At 62.1% G+C, this 20,792-nt stretch overlaps 3 protein-coding genes across 5 annotated transcripts in view; all 3 read left to right on the plus strand.

Annotated features, from left to right (window-relative positions):
• Positions 1-3,595: 3,595 nt before the first annotated feature.
• On the plus strand, positions 3,596-11,481 carry GAL3ST2 (galactose-3-O-sulfotransferase 2). The gene is given in 4 exon segments (XM_063645425.1): positions 3,596-3,718; positions 4,485-4,639; positions 7,177-7,432; positions 8,734-11,481. Coding segments are annotated over 4 exon segments (1,356 nt in total). The 3' UTR covers positions 9,556-11,481.
• A 260-nt stretch (positions 11,482-11,741) lies between these two features.
• The window catches only part of RTP5 (receptor transporter protein 5 (putative)), a 47,074-nt gene continuing 38,023 nt past the window's right edge, over positions 11,742-20,792 (plus strand). Inside the window, exon 1 of the mRNA XM_063645345.1 lies at positions 11,742-12,015. The gene's annotated coding sequence lies outside the window, so the exon portion shown is untranslated. The remainder of the gene's footprint in view (positions 12,016-20,792) is intronic.
• Positions 13,522-20,026, plus strand: NEU4 (neuraminidase 4). 3 transcript variants are annotated; one of them, XM_063645346.1, is made up of 4 exons: positions 13,522-14,039; positions 16,955-17,158; positions 17,481-17,778; positions 18,554-20,026. In XM_063645346.1, exons 1-4 carry the CDS (start codon positions 14,007-14,009, stop codon positions 19,522-19,524), a joined length of 1,506 nt encoding a protein of 501 aa, XP_063501416.1. In that variant the 5' UTR covers positions 13,522-14,006; the 3' UTR covers positions 19,525-20,026. The 3 variants fall into 3 exon arrangements, with proteins under 3 accessions (XP_063501416.1, XP_055147247.1, XP_055147248.1); XM_055291272.2 differs by having other exon boundaries at positions 13,523-14,039; positions 16,952-17,158; positions 17,523-17,778; XM_055291273.2 differs by having other exon boundaries at positions 13,523-14,039; positions 17,523-17,778.

Raw genomic sequence — 20,792 nt, forward strand, 5'->3', positions numbered from 1 at the left:
TGAGGCAGCAGGTCAGTGGCCTCCAAGCCCCGAGGCTCCAACAGCAGGAAGTTTGAGGCTCCTTGGGAAGCACTGAGCTACTCTGGCAACCCCCAGAGCAAAGGCAGCAGGGCCTGGCCGCAGTCCCCACAGCTGTGAGTCCCATAAGGCAGCTTCAGCTTGAGGGGAGGGTCTCTGGGGACTTAGGAAGCCCCTAAAAGCTAAAGGCACTTGAAAGCAATGTCAAATGGTTTATAATTTTTGGCAATATTTCATTTTCCCTCCACAATCATTAGCTTTCAAGTTTTTTAGCAGCTGAACTCTTTAACATTTTTAATTGATTTTTTATTTTTTTAACATCCTTATTGAGATGCAATTCACATACTCAAGAATTTACCCAATTAAAGTGCACAGTTCGGTGGTTTTTAGTAAATTCACAGTAGTGCAGTCACAGGCTCTCCTTAAAGAATGTGTAACAATGTGTAACTCCTGTGTGTAAGGACAGAGACACCATCTCTCTGCTTGTAGAACACATCACCCATTTACTGCCCCACAGTGCTCTGGGTCGGTCAAGTGCACCTGTGGCTGGGCTCACCTCCTGGGTCCCCAGGTCACCCCCTTCCCAGTTGCTCCAACACTGACCACCCTAACTGACCCCTGCAGGTGTGGGACCAGCAGGTCTTTTGGCAAGGGAAGAGCCCGCCTTGAGAAAGCTGTAGCATTTCTCCGGAAACGTCATTGTTTTAATTGGGCAGTTGCAAAGAACAGAGACAGATTCATGTTGCCCCAAGGCCAAGGTGGGTATTGTTAAGTGTGAAAGCAACGTCTTAAACAGATGGCCAGTGCGCCCCATAAAAGTGCAGAGGGGCTATAAAAGTGCAGAGGGGCTATAAAAGTGCAGAGTGAGGGGCCATAAAGGTACAGGGTGTTTGAGGAAGGAGTTGACTGTGGCAGAAGGAAGTGACGGCCAAGGGTGGCGGCTGAGAGACGCTGCTGGTGAAGTCCTGTGTGGGCCTTATCAGTGGGTTAATCTCTAACTGCGGGGAGCCGTAAAACTGCCCTTCCCACCCCCTGCAGCCACTCTCCCGGGAAGGGTTCTGGGAAGTCCGCAGAAGTGGCCCAACGGCACAGCAGAAGCTCTGCTCTCAGTGTGGGGCCTCGTTTGGGTTTGGGAAAACATGTCCTCTCTCACGAAGATGTGGGTGTCTCCAGCGGGACCCTGATCCCGCGTCGGGCGCATGGCCCTCTCTGCTCTGCGGCCCCTCCCGCTCTCCTCTCTGTGCTTGGGAATTCTAGTGTTCACTGGGCCTTGGCCGCTGGGAACCTCTTCAAGGTCGTTCTGTTTGGACGTAAGGACGGGAGGGGTTCATTGAAGAATTGTAGAGTGGAGGCGAAGGGAGGGCCGGGAAGCTCCTGTCCCGTCTCCTAGAAGCGTGGCTGTGGTGGCGCTGGCATTGGAGTCTGAGGTGCCGTGTGTGCCATGAGGATGAAATGTGAGAAATTATGGGAGGTCCTAGTTCTACCATCCCCAGTGTCTTCGAGACCCACACCCTTGGTGTGGAAGAAAGGAGACAAGATGTCATAGGAAGAGGTTCTGTTGAAAGATGCAGTCTTGGAGCTGGAGGTTCCGGTGTGGACTCATGAGGGGTTCCGTCTTCGTATGTGTAGCTCTGAGCTCTGACTGTGGAGAAGGCCCAGACATACGACCTTCTCAGGGCAGTGGGCACCCCAGCACCCCGACTGTGGCCCCTAAAGGCCACTTCCTACCAGCGGGACCCAGAGCTCCTTGGAGACGCAGCTGACTCCAGACCTGGGCCAGGAGACGTACAAAGCAGGCTGGGAGCATCCTGGTCAGCGGGAAGCCGTCGAGGACCAGAGCCCTCCCTGGGCCGGCCACGGAGCTGATGGTTCTCACGTATCAGGGCTCTGTTCAGTCATGGGAACTGAGTCGCTGCCACATTTCTGTGGTGAGCAGCTTCTGCAGAAGACAGATTTGTTTCATCCAAAGTTATTTATTCTGCTGTCATAGGTGGAGCCTGGTACACCCACGTCCCCACATCCCACTGTTCTCTCCCCGATGGCCGGCGGGGAGCAGGGCCAGCTCTGGTCTTGTGTGATAGGGAGGCACAGAGCAGGGCCATCGGCTGGGGTCGGGGGAAACACAACGGCCCTGACCAGCAGCTGAACGCCCGGGATAGATGGTTACTGGGTGGTTCCCGTGGGGGGCTGGGCTGTTGGCGGCCCTGAGCTGGCCTCATGTGGGGTCAGCTAGTGGCTGGGTGAGGCAGGCATTTGACCAGAGCCTTGCGTGGCCAGCTCACTGCTGTGGCCACAGCCCCACGGGTGCCTTGAGGTCCCATGCAGGGTGAGGGGACTGCGGGGGCTTGAGGCCCTGAGGGCTGCCCCGTTTGCTGTCAGAATGCACCTGGCCGCCCTGGCGCAGCCGTCCTTGGAACATTCTGACAGCAATGTTTTAAGAATGTAGAGATGGGGTCTCACCATATTGCCCAGGCTGGCCTCAAACTCCTGGGCTCAAGCAATTCTCCCACTTCTGCCTCCCAAAATGTTAGGATTACAGGCGTGAGCCGCCACGCCTGGCCTGAAACATTACGTGTTTGCCAGATTTGTCTTTCTTTTCTTCATACCCTCTTGGTTTTGTGTCTTGCTTAGACGGCAGCCTCATTCTCCTTTATCCTCCGACTTCGGTGGTTTTATTTTTTTACATTAAATTTTGACCCATGTGGAACTGACTCTGATCTATGGAGCAGATCTGGGAGAGCCGATGTTCGTCATCATGACTGTTTAGAATTTTTCTGGCCATCACTATATGTTTTTTGTCCATTTGAACTTTAGAAGCGACTTCTTAGTTAAAAATTCTCTTCTTGGGGATTATGCTAAAATTCAAGATTGTTTTATGCAAAAATCATCTCCTTTCCCCAAAAGGAGAGGAGTGCCGGGCCTGCGTGTGGGAGTGAGGACCTGCTGCTCAGGAACTCTTCCTGGGCAGGGGCCAGTGGGGCCGGGCAGAGCCAGCCCAGCCCTCCCCGCGGCTCCCATGGCAGAGCCAGCCCAGCCCTCCCCGCGGCTCCCATGGCAGAGCCAGCCCAGCCCTCCCCGCGGCTCCCATGGCAGAGCCAGCCCAGCCCTCCCCGCGGCTCCCATGGCAGAGCCAGCCCAGCCCTCCCCGCGGCTCCCATGGCAGTGCATGAATGGTCGTGTGACCACTGAGCAGCGGGGCTGATACTAACCCAATTCCACGTGCCGGGGAGGGTGAAGAGTGACGTTGCATTGGGCCCGGGTCCTGCCTCCCTGCTGTTCTATAGCACCCCCAGCTCCCTGGCCCGCTTTGCCTTGCTTACAATTCCTCCTTCCCCACTGGCTTGTTGTGCTCCTACGTACCCTGTAAAGCCCCATGCAAAGGCCCCAGTCCGAGCAGGAAGCTCACCCCTTGTGTCCTCTCCAGATGCTGAGCTCGCCGAGTGCAGGTGTGGTGTCTGGTTCCCTTGTAGCCTGTGCCTGACCTGCACTGAGACGCTACGGCCCACGTGGCAACCCCCACCCCATCACGGAGGGGCCCCTTTGCTGCTCTCTACTGATGGGGGGCTTTGCCCAGAGGATGGGGGACCCTGGCTCCCCGCCCGACTCCGCGGTCAGGCCTTATCCAGATCTGCTCTTCCCTGGTTTGGCTGCACCTGCTGGGTTCCTGGGACCCATGCCAGACCTCCTCAGGCCTCCTCATGTGGGCCCCGCCTCTCTGTTTGGAGACATCATGCTTCCTCCAGGCCCAGTCTGCCTGGGCTGCCACAGCAGACACCACAGACAGGGTGGCCCCAGCAGCAGACATGTGCTTCTCACAGTTCTGGAGGCCAGAAGGCGTGTGATCTCGAGCCAGCGTGGCGGGTCCCTGGGGAGGGCCCTCCTGGCCTGCAGACGCCACTTTCTCTCTGTGCCACCATATGGGGAGAGAGGGTGGGGAGTGGAAGCTGCACTCTGGTCTCTTCCTTGTCTTAGAAGGACACGAATCCCATTACAGGGACTCCACCTGCCCTCAAACCTCATCCAACCCTGACACCTCCCAGAGGCCCCACCTCCAGGCACCATCACGCTGCGTGTTAGGGGTTTGGCCTGTGGATTTTGGGGGCGCACAGTCCATTGCACCAAACTCTCAGCCTCTCCAGATCTCCTGGGGGTCTGGGGGTCTCCGTCCCATCACAGTCTCCCAGGGGGCCCTGCGTGGGTAGAGGTCCCTGACCTGCTCCCACCTCTGGTCCCAGGAGCGTGGCCCTGTCAGCTCCCGAACCCCAGGGAAGGGGATGGCTCACCCACTAGGCTCTTTCCGGCCCTAAGCCATTCAGGGGTGGTCGGGGTGGGGTCAGATTCAGGCCTGTCCTGGGTTGAGACTCTCTACCCCCTGGGCCGGCACCCAGTGGGTTTGAGGACAAGATGTTACAGAGAAGAGGGGAGGCCCAGACCTGTGTGGCCCAAAGACCTGGGCTTGGCCGCAGGATGGGAGGTGGGGGTGGGGCTGGCGCGACCTAGCCTGGGCACTCACGGCCTGCCCTTCCCACAGGTACCTCCGGGTCCTGCTCCTGCTCCTCCTGGCCCTGACTGTGCTCCTGCTGGCCAGATTCCTGCACTTGGACCCAGAGCTGGACACACCGTAAGTCCCGCCCCGGGCGCCTCCTGACAGCCCCGAGGGCAGAGCCCAGGACCCCAGCATGGTCACGCCTCCCCACTGGGCCTGTCTCCCTCTGGAAGAGGAGGGGTGGATGGGCCCTTCCTTGGGGGGACCCTGAGAGTCTCCTGTTAGCCACAAACCCACCTGGGCCTCTGGGGAGGGCTCTGGGGAGAGGGGCCGGGTCTGGGTTTGGGGGCAGAGCCAGTGTGTGCAGAGGGTCCCTACGTGTGGGGGGCACAACTTCTTGCTCCCCACAACAGAGGTGGCCTGTGGGCCTGGGCTGGGCCAGGGCTGGGATCTGGGAAGGAAAAGGTCAGAACCGTGCTCAGGACAGACCTTGCAGCATGGGCCCACCTGGGACCCTCTCCCCTGCCTGCCCATGGCACATCCTCTGTGGAGCCCGTGCTGCATGGAGGTGCCCACCTCGCAGCCCAGCTGTGCCTCCAGACAGGGCTTTAACCAGCCCGTCTGGTTGGAGGAGAGAGGGGAAGCACCAATCCCTCTGGGCCGAGCTGCTGGAGACATGTCCCAAGGACCCTGTCTTTGCTCACCCCCGTTGCCCAGGCTGGCCAGGCCTGGGGACCCTGACCCCACCATCCTGGTCACTTCTGCTGGCCCTGCTCTGGGGCAGGGAGGGCACCTGCTACTCCAGGCCCACTGGGTGGGTGTCGTGATGGGGTTCTAGGAGTGGGCCCAGCGTCTACTCCAGCCCTACATCTGGTTGCCGGTATCGGCTTTGGGGTCCTTCCTTTTCCTGGTGTGAAGGGACAAGAAGCACTGCATGTGTGGCTGAGGTCACAGAGCCAGCTGCATGTTCGTGCCTGGGCACCAGGGAGAAGGATGTGGGCCAGAGGGTGTAGCCCCTGAGGGAAAGAGATGGGTCTGAGGGCACAGTCTCCGTGGGGCCCTGAGGCTGGGGCTGAGGGTCTCTAGGTTGTGGGGTGCAGTGATGGGTCTGGTGGGGGTTTCAGGGTTGGGGGTGTCGACTGAAGAATCATGACATCTATAAATTTGGAGAGGAGACTTTGTTTCTCATAAAGTGTGGACATCCCACAGGCTGGCAGCACAGCCGCCGACACAGGCGGTGAGCGGGCACTTCGAGGGAGGGGGTGGGACAGGGGCTTACGCTGAAAGGCTTGGCCAAGTACACGTTCAGCAGGTGACGGGAGGAGCTGCGGATATTCATGAAGGGGGTCCTGACGCATGTGTCCTGAACAAACACGTGTGTTACTTGTGACCCACGTTCACCTTGGGGTGGAGACTGCACATCTAACTGCGTTACAATTAGGCCCTGCACGTCAGAAGGTGAAGCTGGGATGGGAAGCACTCGGTGCACAGCCTCCGTAAACCGCCAGAACCAGTCCGGGGCTGGGGGTCCCTGCCCAGGAGACAGTTACTGAAATGAGGCCCTTGTCCGATTGCAGCTGTGGTTCTGGCTGGTGGAGCGGGGGTCAGCGAGGCAGCGTCTGGCAGGGGGTGAGCTGTACCTGCTTTAATGTTGTTCATCTCAAGGCCAGCGTTTGGCTGCCAGAGAAAAAGAAAAGCTTGTGGCAGAGGGAGAACCTGGTTACTCCTTTAAGTGCAGTGTGTGTGATTTCGCCCCTGCCTGGTGTGGCCTCAGGTCCTGTTGATAATTTGGTGTCTTATGGCCACAGTCGGTTCTGCTGGGCTATGGTCTATTTTTTAATTTTTTAAAAATGTACTTTAAGTTCTGGTACATGTGCAGAACGTGCAGGTTTGTTACACAGGTATACATGTGCCATGGTAGTTTACTGCACCTATTAACCCGTCCTCTAGGTTTCAAGCCCCGCACGCATTAGGTATTTGTCCTAATGCTTTCCCTCCCCTTGCCCCCCACCCCCCGACAGGCCCTGGTATGTGATGTTCCCCTCTCTGTGTCCATGTGTTCTCATTGTTCAAGTCCCACTTATGAGTGAGAACATGCACTGTTTGGTTTTCTGTTCCTGTGTTAGTTTGCTAAGGACGATGGTTTCCAGCTTCATCCATGTCCCTGCAAAGGACATGAACTCATTCTTTTTTATGGCTGCATCGTATTCCATGGTGTAGATGTGCCACATTTTCTTTATGGTCTCTATTTAACATTCACACTGGGCAGCTGCTGTGTCTAAACCGCAAAGGGGAGGGGGTGTGATGAGGTGTCTGACCTCCCATCCCATCACTGCTGGGAACGCAGTTTTAAGGTGGGTCTGGGGTCCCCTTGGCCAAGATGGGGTTCATTTAGGGTTTTATTTTTAGTTCTCGGGGGCACAGGGTTGGGGAGCATGTTTACGGGACCCACAGTTGGGGGAGTTTGTGTTCGGGCCACCAGATGGGAGGTTGTGGAGTGGGGCAAGGATTGGGGCCATGGGTCGGTGCTTACCCAGTTGGCCCCCTGGCCTAGAGTTGGGGGGCTCAGGTTGGGAGGTCTCTCGTTGCGGTTGCTGGGCTGGGGGTCGCCGTTGGGCGGGGGTTGGGGCATCTGCACCCTTGCTGAAGGCTGCGTGTGCCTTCCCTCCCAGCCTGTTTGGGGGCCAGGCCGAGGGGCCGCCGGTCACCCACATCATGTTCCTGAAGACGCACAAGACGGCCAGCAGCACGGTGCTCAACATCCTCTACCGCTTCGCCGAGACCCACAACCTGTCTGTGGCGCTGCCCGCCGGCTCGCGCGTCCACCTGGGCTACCCCTGGTGCTTCCTGGCACGCTACGTGGAAGGTGTGGGGTCGCAGCAGCAATTCAACATCATGTGCAACCACCTGAGGTTCAACCTGCCTGAGGTGCCGCGGGCCTGCTGGGGAGGAGGGCGGGCTGCGGCCGTGACTGTGGCTGTGGGGTCGGGGTGGTGTAGCCTGGAGGCTGGAGAGAAGGGGTGTAAGCCTTGGGGGCGGGGCGTGCAGAGAGTGGGTGGGGAGGGCCTGGGCCGCACGCCCTGCTGAGCCAACCCCTGCCCCTCCAGGCGGCCAGTCGCCTGCCATTGCTCTTGCAAGGAGACCTGGGAGCCCCGCAGCCCCTGCCCAAGGGCGTCCCAAGGGCGTCCCCAGCGCTCCTCCGCTTCTTTGGCCTCCTCTGGTTCTGCACAGGCCCGGCTCTCCCCACCCCGTGACCTTCGCTCCTGTGGCTGCAGGCCCTTCTTTGTGTCCCTTGGGTCTCAGCATAGAGCCGGCATCCCCCCAGGGCTTCCCTGACCTTCCTTACAAAAGAAGCAGGGCACGGAGTGTGGGGGGAGGGCTGTGGGCAGGCACAGGTGTTTTAGGGTCACCCCGAGTGCTCTGTGGAGAATGGCCAGCAGAGGCCAGGTGACCAGGCGGGGCCAGAGGGAGGCCCGGTGGGGAGAGGTGATGGGCAGAGAGGGGGGCAGCTTGGGTGTGCTGTGGGGTGGGGGCTGCGGGGCAGAGGGAGGAGGAGGGCCCGGGAGGAGAGGAAGGAAGAGGGTGGGGGCAGGGAGGAGGCCTCCCACTGTTCTCTCCCTGGGTTTCTGAGGGTGGAGGAGCAGGTGGTGTAGTTGGGCGTGACTTTCTGCAAGACTTCACTTTCTGTGGGTCGGGTACATCCTCTAGGACCTCTGAGGGGGCACAAGCGAGGGTGAGTCCAGACCCACCCTGCGGGGAACCTGGGTCAGGGACCTTCTCTGAGCCTCAGTTTGTCTGTTAGGTGGGTGTCACCCTGGCCTGTGGGCAGCTGGTGCAGTGCTGAAGCCCCCTGTGCCAGGGGCCCATGGAGGGCCCTTCGTGCTGTCTGTGCGCCACAGCATCCCACCCCTAGAGGCCCTAGAGATGCCAGTGGAAGCTCCTCCTCCCTCCTCCTGCTCTGCCCACGGCTTCCTCCTGAGGCCTCTTCCTGGCGTCCTTGGCCTGTTCTGGGCGCCCGGGAACCAGTGACTGGGCTGCAGGACCTGCGTGTGGCCCTGGCTCTGCTCCCGGAGCTGCCGCACGAGGAGGCGCCAGGCCCAGGTTCCTCCGCAGATGTGAGGATGGGGGTGCTCCTTGAGCGGGTGTGGCCAGGGCGCGCCTCCTCCCCGCGGGTGGGCCACCCTGGCCTGGGCCCGCGGTCCGCAGCCTGCCTCTCTGTCGCCACACAGGTGCAGAAAGTCATGCCCAACGACACCTTCTACTTCTCCATCCTGAGGAACCCCGTGTTCCAGATGGAGTCCTCCTTCATCTACTACAAAACCTAGGTCCCCGCCTTCTGGGGCGCCCCGAGCCTGGACGCGTTCCTGGCCTCGCCGCGGACGTTCTACAACGACAGCCGCCTCCTCAGGAACGTCTACGCCAAGAACAACATGTGGTTCGACTTCGGCTTCGACCCCAACGCGCCGCCCGAGGAGGGCTACGTGCGCGCGCGCATCGCCGAGGTGGAGCGGCGCTTCCAGCTGGTGCTCATCGCCGAGCACCTGGACGAGTCCCTGGTGCTGCTGCGGCGCCGGCTGCGCTGGGCGCTGGACGACGTGGTGGCCTTCAGGCTCAACTCCCGCAGCGCGCGCTCCGTGACCCGCCTGGCGCCCGAGACCCGGGAGCGCGCGCGGAGCTGGTGCGCACTGGACTGGCGCCTGTACGAGCATTTCAACCGCACCCTGTGGGGGCAGCTGCGCGCCGAGCTGGGGCCGCGGCGGCTGCGCGAGGAGGTGGAACGGCTGCGCGCCCGGAGACGCGAACTCGCGACCCTGTGCCTGCAGGACGGCGGCGCGCCCAAGAACCACACGCAGATCAGAGACCCGCGCCTGCGCCCCTACCAGCCCGGCAGGGCCGACATCCTGGGCTACAACCTCCGGCCGGGCCTGGACAACCAGACGCTGGGCGTGTGCCAGAGGCTTGTGATGCCTGAGCTCCAGTACATGGCCCGCCTGTACGCCCTGCAGTTCCCCGAGAAGCCCCGCAAGAACATCCCGTTCCCGGGGGCGTAGAGGGGCCAGGCCGGGGACGAGGCCTCCTGCGGACACCAGCCTCTCTCTCCGCCGTCGGATCCTCGCAGGGCTTCTGGGGCGTTGGGAAACCCAGGCCCGCCGGCCACGGCTCTAAAATGAAGAGGGCGGAGACCCCAGTGAGAAGCACCCCCCACAGTCCGCCCAGATCCCTCCCAGAGGGGGCCCTGAGCCCAGGCGGCAGCCACCCGCCCCCCCTTCCGAGGCTGTGCCTCTGTTTACTGAATAGAACTGAACACGAGGGTGGGGACTGGGGGATGTTGGATCACAGGTCAGCACCTGCCCGGCAGGACGCGCCTGCCCGTGAGCCCCGGGACTCCCCAGGGTCCTGGGCACTGGGGCTGTGGGTCCTCGGAGGAACTCAGAGTGGTTCCCCTGAATTTCCCGGCCCTGGCGACAAGGTGCTGGTCCCACAGACAGGTGCAGGCACAGGCAGTGCCACAAAGACCGGCCCGGGAGCGGGGCAGGGGCCAGGGCTCAGCCGCTCCCGAACAGCTCCGCATCTTTCGCTGTAGGAGGTTTGGTTCTGATGGAAGGACGTTTCCTACAGAGAGATGGCACAACTGCTCACAAGACCAGGGCTCTAGCTGGAGCCCAGTTCGAGCTTGGCTCCACGACCCCCACTAGTCAGCCCCTAATGCCTCGTGAATGAGAGGGGTCTCACTTGCCAAAGGAGGATGGAGTGGTTGGGGGTCCACACACCCTTGGTTGCCTTGGAGACCATGTTGGGTGTGGTGCCAGAGGGCAGCTGTGGGCACCCCTCTTTGTCATTCACAGGGAGGGACAGAGCCTCCCTGCCTGGCAGGACGTGATCCCTGGCTGCCAGGGGCTCAGCGGGTAAAGGGGGTGCACTCACCAGGACCAGCCGATGCCTGGGGCACCCAGGAAACGCAGCTACTCTGAAGCACACTCAGCCTGGAGGCTGAGACCCCAGCAGTGGGTCTAGGCCTGCAGGTCTAGGTGTGTCCATGGTTTTTTGGGGGCGGGAAACCAGCATTTCAAGAAGGGAGAGAACCTGAAACAGCAGCATAGGTGGCTCCCTCGGACCCCAGTGTAATGGGGGAGCTTCAGGAAGAGTGAATTTTCAGTGAGAGTCGGCCGTGAAGAATGGCAGGAGCTGCGCTGAGTCAGAGTCAGCCAGGGACCTCTGCAGGCCACCCTCCCTCCCCCCTCAGCCCAGGGACCTCTGCAGGCCACCCTTCCTCTCCCCTCAGCCCAGGGACCTCTGCAGGCCACCCTTCCTCTCCCCTCAGCCCAGGGACCTCTGCAGGCCACCCTCCCTCCCCCCTCAGCCCAGGGACCTCTGCAGGTCACCCTTCCTCTCCCCTCAGCCCAGGGAAGGCACAGGAGAGGATCTGCCAGGTAAAGGGAAAGCGGCCCAGGAGGCGCCCACATGCCAACAACAGGAGTCCCAGAAGACAGAAAAGACCACATATGAGAAAGCAGGTCACGCAGAGAACAAAACATTCCCAGACCAAACCCAGGGTCGGGCTGCTCATTCCCGAGGCCCGACAGCGAGATGCAGATGAACTGGGGAAGAAGAGAGATTTTATTTCTGTAACTGGTTACAGGGAGAAGGCCTGGAAATGATCGCCAGACCAACTCCAGATTACAGAGTTTTTCCAGAGCTTATACACCTTCTAAGCTCTATGTCTACGTGTAAGTGTGCATTCATCTAAAGACATACGTGATTAAATTCTTCTAATCTCTAACCGAGGTCTGAGTCCTGAAGACCTTCCTCTGGAACCTCAGTAAATTTACTTGATCTAAATGGGCCCAGGTGTTTACCCTTATCTTGTCTTCTGCTAAATGTGGAGGTTTGGGGAGTTCCTTCAGACCTCAGTAAACTTGTTTGTGGAGGCCTGGGGAGTTTTTTCAGACCCCCAATAAAACTTGTTTAATCCTAAACGGGTCCTGCTAAGAATTCCTTCGTGGTCTCGTCATGCTTCAAGGCCCAGGAAAGCCCTGGGCAAAACTCTTGGTGGACTTTTGTTACGTCCCAGCCTTCGTGTGAGGGCGCTGGCTCACAGCTTTCAGTATTTCACTTCACCCTCAGTCAGTGCAGAACAGCTGTCGTGGAAGCCTGCGTGAGTGAGGCCCGGCCTGCCCTGGAAACATTCCCCTGAGGTGGTGAAAGACTCACAGTTTTCAGCAACCAGTTACTCTCTCAGCATCAGGCAGAACCCGCCGGCCCCAAAACCAGGCCCCCTTGGCACCCGTGGGCCCGAGTGAGTCCAGCATGAGGAGGTGCCACTTCTGAGCAGAGCGCAGGTCGTCTCTGGGAGGAGGAGCGAGGGTTGGACGCGGTGGCCGCTGCGGTGGCCGCCCTGTCCCCAGGCGTGGACTCTGCCCTCAGCTTCACAGTCACTGAAGAAATGAAGTCACAGGAGGGGCGCACCGTCCTTTCGTCTCTGCCTTCGAGGTTGGCGGGAGCTGAAACTGGTACCATCTTTTTGAATAGAAATTTGGGGTCTTTCTGGTGACGTAAAACTATGTGTGGTTTGCAGTAGAGAGTGTTGAGAACGGCCTGTCTGGGTTGTGCATTGAGAAGGGGCGGTTAAAATGCCACCACGTCGTGCAGCCCGTAAAAGGGGGAAACACAGAGTAGCCGAAACTGCTCTTGGGGGAGGGGGCACGTCCCAGCCTTCTGTGTGATGCTGGGGTCGGCGTGGCCCCTCGGCTGCCAGAGCTCACAAAGACGGTTAAGGAAAGCGTCCCCATAGCGGCTTTCACCCCACGAGGACAGAGCCTCAGATGTGCCCAGGGACCTCTGAGCAGCCGTGGGCCACGGGGTGACAGTTGGGGGTTGGTGGGACCCGTGGCTGGCATATACCCCGGGTAAACGGTGGCTTGTCCAGGCAGAGATGCCCAGGGGAAGTGGGTGGCACCTGAGGGCAGATCTGACTTTTCAAGAGAAGCTGAAAACATGGGTTTTTCTGTGAAATCTCTAGATTGAAAAAAGTGGGTTTGAAAAGCCTGGAGCAGAGGGAGTGAGGCCTGCCCCGCACCCTAGCTCTGTGGGCACACCCTGGTCAGACAGCCCTGCTCCAGACCCGGCCTCTGTCTCAGGGTGGCCCAGGAGGGGGCTTTGCAAGGTGACGTGGGGCTTGGAGGCCCCGTTTCTCTGTAAGCCTGGGTACTTAGGGGATGGCCCTGGTCAGACTCCACCAGTCCCAGACCTGGGGGACAGGAGAAGGGAGATGGGCTGCCCAGTTCTGGTTGGGCTGGGGTGGGGCTTCTGAGGGGTGGGGAGCTCGTCCCTTCCCACCCACCTGCCCCTGCCCCAGGATTCTCGGCTGTGAGTGGGAGGATGTGTGCAATGGCCAAGTTGCCTGGATTCTGTCCGCCCCTCCTGGGGCTGTGAGTGCACAGGGTACTGGTGAGCGGCCCACGGGGGCATGCAGATGAGTCGGAAGGAGCTGGGGCCCACCCCTCCGGCTTCCCTCTCCCCACATCCTCCCCGCCCCCCTCCCAGCTCCCCCCAGTAAATCCCCTCAGGCCCCTAGGACCTGGAGGGACACAGCAGGTTTATCATCTCAGCGTGGAAACCACGTGACCTACCTGTTTCCCACCACAGCCCCCCAGGTTTCAGAAGCAGCTGAGGATGCCCTTCGCAGGGGAGGGAGGGACAGTGAGAAAGGAGGGTGTTCAGGGCCCAGGGAGCCCCCGCGGAGGCTGCCCCAGAGAGCGTCCCGGGGACCTGTGGCCTCCTCTGAGATTCTGGCCTGGGCAGTGGCCACTGGAGCATCGGTTACCAAGGCTGCCTCCGAAATGGCAGGCCGGGGGCAGGCCAGCGTGAATGGGACTGGCAGGAGTCCTGCGGGGGGCAGCTGTGCTGGGGAGGGGCCACCCGTGCTGGGGAGGGGTCACCCGTGCTGGGGAGGGGTCACCCGTGCTGGGGAGGGGTCACCCTGGGCCCTGAGAGGCACAGGACATTGCGATGGGGTGCTGGCCTGCCAGGAGCACAGATACAGAGCTAGAACCCAGTGAGGCCTGTGCTGTGAGGGGCGGTGCTGTGCCAGGGGAGGCCCCGTACCCGGGAAGCCCAGAAGAGAGTGAGCACTCACGGAGCCCTCCTGGCAGGGCCGCGTCTCTGGAGCAGCAGACCCCTGTGTCCCCCTGGGAGGTCAACTGTGGCCTCACAGCTGGGCCTGTTCCAGCACAGCCCTTGTTGGAGGGCACACCCCTGTGTCCTCAGCACCCTAGCGTTGAGCGCATTGACCTGCAGAGGGGAGCCTGTGCTGGTCCCGGGCATCTATGTGGCTCCGGGGTGCCTATCTGCACCCCTGGCCCTGCTCTGGGCTTCAGCGGAGCTGTGCCACCGTGGGAGTGTCCAGGGTCCTGACGTAGCCCTGTGACGTGGCCAGCTCCCTGGCCTGCTGCCTGCACAGTGGGCCCTTGTCTCTGCTCTGGGTCAGGCGAGGCAGCCACCCATGATGAGCTCTGCAGCCTTCCCGAGGTGGCCGGTGAGTCCCTGCCCTTTGCACCCCCAGCACCCTCACCCCTCTACCCTGGCGCTCGGGGTCAGGACCCGCTCCTGAGGTATCTGTCCCGCTGGCCACCCCTTCTGTCTGGGGGTGCTGGATGAGTCCCACCCCTTGCCAACCCCAGGGTGGCTCCTCAGCTCTCAAACAAGGGGCGGGCTGCATGGATTCCGAGGGCCCCTCCAGCAAGAGGTCCCACATGCATCTCCCAATGGGACACTTTCCTGGCCCACAGGGTGGGTGTGACACTGAGGGTTCCTGGGGGCAGATTTAGGGCATGGGATGGAGACAGACCTGTTGTGAGGGGCCCAATGCAGGGGGCCGGCCCCAGCCCACAGGGTCGTTCTGCAGATGGGCTGGTCGGGGACGCTCTACCAGGTGAAGGGTCTATGGTCGGAATCTTGGCCCTGGCCAGGGCACAGGACGCTCACGGTGCAGGCTGAGGGTCAGAGCCGCCGAGGGCCACCTGCCGGGATTCTGCGCAAAGGGCCTCTGCACTTGACGTGGGCGCATGTGAATGCCCCTCGCCAAGATGTCCTACCCTGCACCTGACACGTCCCACGACAAGAAGTGCGGACCCCAGAGGGTGTGTGCGGAGGGCCTGGGCTGACCTCAGGGCTCTAGGGGGTGCCCACACAGGATGGGCTGTGAAGGGTTGGGGGGGGGGTCTGTGATGGCCCCCTGCCGAGCCAGAGTGACCCCTACAATCGGTCCAGGGGTCCAGGGGCCAGAAGGCCAGGTTCTCCTGGAGGTCTCATCTCCCCCGGGCCTCGGTTTCCCCTTCTGTGACTCCATGCCCCCAAGGAGAGCCCGGTCAGGGAGGGTGGGGGTCACTGGTTAATGTCCAGGACACGGCTGTCCCAGTCAAGCCAAACCCCTGGAATGTGCTGAACTGGCCACACTGAGCAGGGCTGGTCCCCAAGACGGAGGGACCTCCTGAGGGCACGGAGGCTCTGTGGAACCCAGGGCCTGGCCGTGGCAAGGAAGCCCCAAGCCAAGTGTGTGGCAGCCTTGTCCTCTCTGTGGGCCTCAGTTTCTCCTCTGTGCAACGAGGAGAGTGACCAGCTGGTTTCTGGAGACTCCTTCCCTCCCTCTCTGTCCTCAGGGGTGGGCCTGGGCCTCGTGTCTGCCGGGGGTGCTGACACCTGCTCCTGTGGTCTGGGCCTTGGGGAGGGAGCCAAGTGCAGAGAGAATGTCTTGCTTGTGCCTGCTCAGCCCAGAGGGCCACGTGGCGTCTGCACCTGCTTCCCGCTTGGGCATAATTGCCCTTTGAGAGCAGAGCCAGGGGCTTCTTGGGGACAGGAAGCTGCTCTCAGAAGCCGTGCACTGGTGGTGGGGGGAGCGGCAGGAAGGGGCTGGCCAGCTGTCCTAGCCAAGAGCCTTTCAGGAACCGGTGGCCCAGGGCAGAGGTGGCTGGAGGTGGAGCTGTGTGTTCGGGCCTCAGGTGTGGGGGCAAGGCCTGCTCGGGTGTTGCGCCTTTACCCGGGTCTCTATCGGTGGGTCCCGCCTGACTTGTGAGTGTACATGGGTCCCCGTCGTAGGCAGGCATTGTGCCCTGGCCAGGCGTGGTGTCCGGCATCCGGCCATCTCCCTCCTCCCTCCTTCCCTTAGCCTCTCATCCAGGTGCCCCATGTGCCTGGCCTGGGTGGCTGGCCGTGGCTCTGACTGCTCCTGCATGGTGGGTACCAGCGTTCCCACTGTCTGCAGCTGCGCCACCTCCCTGTGCCAGGCTGTGCGTGCTCACGCTCGGCCCGGTCTGCCTTTGTGCGGTCAGACTGAGAGACCCCCAGGCAGGTCCTGCCTGCAACAAGCAGACCCCATGTGTGCCCCAAATGCCCCCTCACCCAGACCCTGCCCTGGTGGGTGTTGCTTGGGAGCAAACCCCCAGAATGGCTGCCAGGCCCCACTCGGCTTTGGAGCTTCTGATTCCTATGGGTGCTTCTCAGGTGCTCCTCAGGTCAGGGCCCTGCAGGTGGGAAGCACCAGACACCAGGGTAAGGGCACTCTGGTGCCAGCTGCCTGCAGGCAGGGGTCTGATTACCAAGTGCCTGTTCCCTGCAGGATCCCTGGCTGTGGCGACCCGATGACGTTGAGGAAGTGGGAGCGGATCCCCTTTCCCCAGAGGGCCCCGTGGCTCCCCCGATGACATTCAGGAAGTGGGAGCGGATCCCCTGTCCCCAGTGAGCCCTGTGGCTCCCCCGATGACATTCAGGAAGTGGGAGCGGATCCCCTGTCCCCAGAGGGCCCCGTGGCTCCCCCGATGACATTCAGGAAGTGGGAGTGGATCCCCTGTCCTCAGAGAGCCCCATGGCTCCCCCGATGATGTTCAGGAAGTGGGAGCAGATCCCCTGTCCCCAGAGAACCCCGTGGCTCCCACGGGTCCCTGTGGGCTCACCTCTTTGTGTCTCTGTTTGCTGTGGCTTCCACGGTGCTGTGGCCTCTATTCTGGGGACACTGAGCTCCTCCTTGCTCGAGGTTTTGGGTCCTCATTGTCCACATGACCTCCTGCTGGGCGAATTCTGGGATGACCCTGTGTCCTGGGCACATGGCTGGCAGGGTCCTGGGGGCTCTCTGGCCAGCATCCCCTGCACTCCGGCACCAACCAGCCTGGCCGAGGGACAGCTCCCAGAGCCGTGTTGAGAGGGGAAGGGGCTGATTCCACAGACATTTGGGGTGCAGTGGGTGCGAGGGAGGGTGGGGGAGGGGCCGCTCCAGATCTGGGGTGAGGGAGTCAGCAACAGGGCTGACCCCAAGGTGGGTGCAGGAAGAGGCCCAGGTGTGAGGTGTGGGCAGGAGCTGTCTGCACCTCCTGAGCCCCTTCCCCAATCCAGACGGGGAGCGAGTGTGGGGCTCCCTGGGTCTGTCTTGCTGACCTGTGGCCCTGTACTGACCAGCAGAGCATGGGGGCCCCTCGTACCCCTTCACGGACAGTGCTCTTCGAGCGGGAGAGGACGGGCCTGACCTACCGCGTGCCCTCGCTGCTCCCTGTGCCCCCCGGGCCCACCCTGCTGGCCTTTGTGGAGCAGCGGCTCAGCCCTGACGACTCCCACGCCCACCGCCTGGTGCTGAGGAGGGGCACGCTGGCCGGGGGCTCCGTGCGGGTGAGTGGCTGGTGGGGGCTCCGTGCGGGTGAGTGAGCGGCCGGGGCCTCCGTGCGGGTGAGTGAGCGGCCGGCGTGGGGGGGGCTCCGTGCGGGTGAGTGAGTGGCCGGGGGCTCCGTGTGGGTGAGTGAGTGGCCGGGGGCTCTGTGCGGGTGAGTGAGTGGCCGGCGTGGGGGGGCTCCGTGCGGGTGAGTGGCCGGATCCGCTGGGGCTGCGTACTCCGGGACAGGGGCGGGGGTGGCGGCGGCAGGCAGATGCCCGAGGTAGAGGTGAGCAAACCAGGCTCAGCAATCCCGGGTGCCCTGCGGGGGGCTGTGCCCAGGTCCCTGGACGTCCTGGTAGCGGAACTTCCTCCTCTGGGCAGTGGGGCGCGCTGCACGTGCTGGGGACGGCGGCCCTGGCGGAGCACCGGTCCATGAACCCCTGCCCTGTGCACGATGCTGGCACGGGCACCGTCTTCCTCTTCTTCATCGCGGTACTGGGCCACACGCCTGAGGCCGTGCAGATCGCCACGGGAAGGAACGCCGCGCGCCTCTGCTGTGTGGCCAGCCGTGACGCCGGCCTCTCGTGGGGCAGCGCCCGGGACCTCACCGAGGAGGCCATCGGTGGTGCCGTGCAGGGTAGGAGGGCAGGTGCCGGTCTGGGTCCCTTTGATTGGCCGTGGTCCACATGGAAGGGAGATTTCAGCTGGAAATTTCCATTCTGCCCCACCCTGCCTCCAGCCACAAGGGAACCAAAGGTCCCTCTCCCCAGGACTGTCCTGTGCCTCCCATCCCAGTCAAATGGGTATTGATTGCGCCCCAGTCACCCAGTGGGCAGGAGCAGGCCCTCTATGGCTGACCCAAGACTCTCTCTCATCCCCCCCGGTAATCTCTTTATCTGCAGAGGAGAAGGCTGGACGCTGAGGTGTCTCTCAGCTCCCAAACCAACAGCCACCCCGCCCCACCCCTTCCTCTTATTCTTTACTCCCTTCTCACCCTGCCCAGAGCCTGGCCAGGCCTCACCCACAGCTTTCCCTCCACCCCGTCCTCTGTGGCCACCTGACCCTGGCCCGTGGGAGCCACAGCAGGGAGTGGAGCAGACACATGGCCGATCCAGGGACCCCACCGCAGGGCCTCATGCCCCCCGCCTGCCTTTCGCTCTCTTTGTGTGGGCAGTGCTCGCCATCCTCCCTGGGTGCCGTCCACCTGGGCTCGGCTGCTAAGGGCTGTGAGAGGCTTGTTCAGCCTGGGAGGACTCAGAGTGGCTGGGATGAGTCGTGTGGAAGGGCGGTCAGAGTGCGACGGTCCTAACCCGAGGCACCAGCCCCTCCTTCCCCGTCCCCCTGTGCCTTCCTCCATCCCCCTGACCTCGGGGACCCGGCAGCCCCTCCCACCTCCGCCCTCCTCCCTGCAGACTGGGCCACGTTCGCCGTGGGTCCCGGCCATGGCGTGCAGCTGCCCTCAGGCCGCCTGCTGGTGCCCGCCTACACCTACCGTGTGGACCGCCGAGAGTGTTTTGGCAAGATCTGCCGGACCAGCCCCCACTCCTTCGCCTTCTACAGCGATGACCACGGCCGCACCTGGCGCTGTGGAGGCCTCGTGCCCAACCTGCGCTCAGGCGAGTGCCAGCTGGCGGCGGTGGACGGTGGGCAGGCCGGCAGCTTCCTCTACTGCAACGCCCGGAGCTCCCTGGGCAGCCGCGTGCAGGCGCTCAGCACTGACGAGGGCACCTCCTTCCTGCCCGCAGAGCGCGTGGCTTCCCTGCCCGAGACTGCCTGGGGCTGCCAGGGCAGCATCGTGGGCTTCCCAGCCCCCGCCCCCAGCAGGCCACAGGATGACGGTTGGTCAGTGGGCCCCGGGAGTCCCCTCCACCCTCCACTCCTCGGTCCTGGAGTCCGTGAACCCCCAGAGGAGGCTGCTGGAGGCCAGGTGCCTGGTGGGCCCGTCAGCCGTCTGCAGCCTCGGGGGGATGGCCCCACGCCTGGGGTCAGTGGGGACGTGGGGTCCTGGACCCTGGCACTCCCCATGCCCTTTGCTGACCTACCCCAGAGCCCCACGTGGCTGCTGTACTCCCACCCAGTGGGGCGCAGGGCTCGGCTACACATGGGTATCCGCCTGAGCCAGTCCCCGCTGGACCCGCACAGCTGGACAGAGCCCTGGGTGATCTACGAGGGCCCCAGCGGCTACTCTGACCTGGCGTCCATTGGGCCAGCCCCTGGGGGGGGCCTGGTTTTCGCCTGCCTGTACGAGAGCGGGGCCAGGACCTCCTATGATGAGATTTCCTTTTGTACATTCTCCCTACGTGACGTCCTGGAGAACGTGCCCGCCAGCCCCGAGCTGCCCAACCTTGGGGACAAGCCCCGGGGGTGCTGCTGGCCCTCCTGACAGGCCTTCTGGCCGTGCCCATGCCCCTTGGGTGCCCGGGGCAGAGGGCTGGAATACGCTGGGGTGCCCCAGGATGGATGTGGGGGGCTCTTAGTGCGGGGTCCTGTGGATTAGAAGCAAGTTGCTCCTCAGAGCTCTCAAGCAGCGGCTGGGAGTGAGCAGGGCAGGGTGGGGGCAGGAAGTGGGCCCGGGCGACCCCCACAGCTCCCTTCCGAGGCTGCAGGGCCAGGGGCAGGACTGGGAGTGAGCAGGGCAGGGTGGGGGCACGAAGTGGGCCCGGGCGACCCCCACAGCTCCCTTCCGAGGCTGCAGGGCCAGGCGCAGGACTGGGAGTGAGCAGGGCAGGGTGGGGGCACGAAGTGGGCCCGGGCGACCCCCACAGCTCCCTTCCGAGGCTGCAGGGCCAGGCGCAGGACCGCAGGTAGCCCAGGGCGTTGTGGGTGGCAGCACTTCTTACTGGCTGCTTTCTGGCTTGAAATAAAGGAATCGTGCTTGTGTCGGGGTAGACGTTTCTTTCCTTTTCCGGTTCCAGCCCTGGGGAGGGGAGCTCTGCTGTAGCCCACTTCTCTGACCCCCATCCCAAAATCTCGCTGCCTTAGCAAAGCTCTGCTCCTAAACGTCCTGGGGCCAGCAGAGGGAGGGCAGGAGGGAGGAAGCGGCCTCCACCCTTGGCCTCCGGTGAGGGTGATTTGCAAGTGGTCTGCTGCGCTCTCTGAAATTCCTGCCCGAGGAGTAGGAGGTAGGGCCTCTCCCCGCAGCGCTGGACGCCAGGAGGGGGCCGCCTTCCAGGACCAGCCCAGTGTCCCGCCCCCCTGACCCCACCCTGGAGGACGCTTGGCCTCCACTGGGGCTGTTTCCCCAGGAAAGTTCCTTTTTATTTCTTCTCCTTTTATAGTCTTCATTTCTGATGATAAAAGCAACATATGCTTACTGTAGAAAATCTGGAAAATGAGACAGGCGCGGTGGCTCACGCCTGTAATCCCAGCACTTTGGGAGGCCAAAGCAGGTGGATCACTTGAGGTCAGGAGTTCGAGACCAGCCTGGCCAACATGGTGAAATCCCTTCTCTACTAAAAATACAAAAATTAGCTGGGTGTGGTGGTATGTAATCCCAGTTACTTGGGAGGCTGAGGCAGGAGAATCACTTTAACCTAGGAGGTGGAGGTTGCAGTGAGCCAAGATTGTGCCACTGCACTCCAGCCTGGGTGACAGAATGAGACTCCAAAAAAAAAAAAAAAAAGAAAATCTGGAAAATGTAGAAAGCTATAA

Source organism: Symphalangus syndactylus, chromosome 8 (genome assembly GCF_028878055.3).
Source record: "Symphalangus syndactylus isolate Jambi chromosome 8, NHGRI_mSymSyn1-v2.1_pri, whole genome shotgun sequence".
Classification (NCBI taxonomy): Eukaryota; Metazoa; Chordata; class Mammalia; order Primates; family Hylobatidae; genus Symphalangus; species Symphalangus syndactylus.

Bases quoted from the DNA above. Each gene is read 5' to 3' on its own strand.
- NEU4 (XM_063645346.1), top strand. From the start codon at position 14,007: ATGATGAGCTCTGCAGCCTTCCCGAGGTGGCCG. The intron at 14,040-16,954 runs GTGAGTCCCTGC...ACTGACCAGCAG, and splicing joins CAGCCTTCCCGAGGTGGCCG to AGCATGGGGGCCCCTCGTAC. The intron at 17,159-17,480 runs GTGAGTGGCTGG...GGCTGTGCCCAG, and splicing joins TGGCCGGGGGCTCCGTGCGG to GTCCCTGGACGTCCTGGTAG.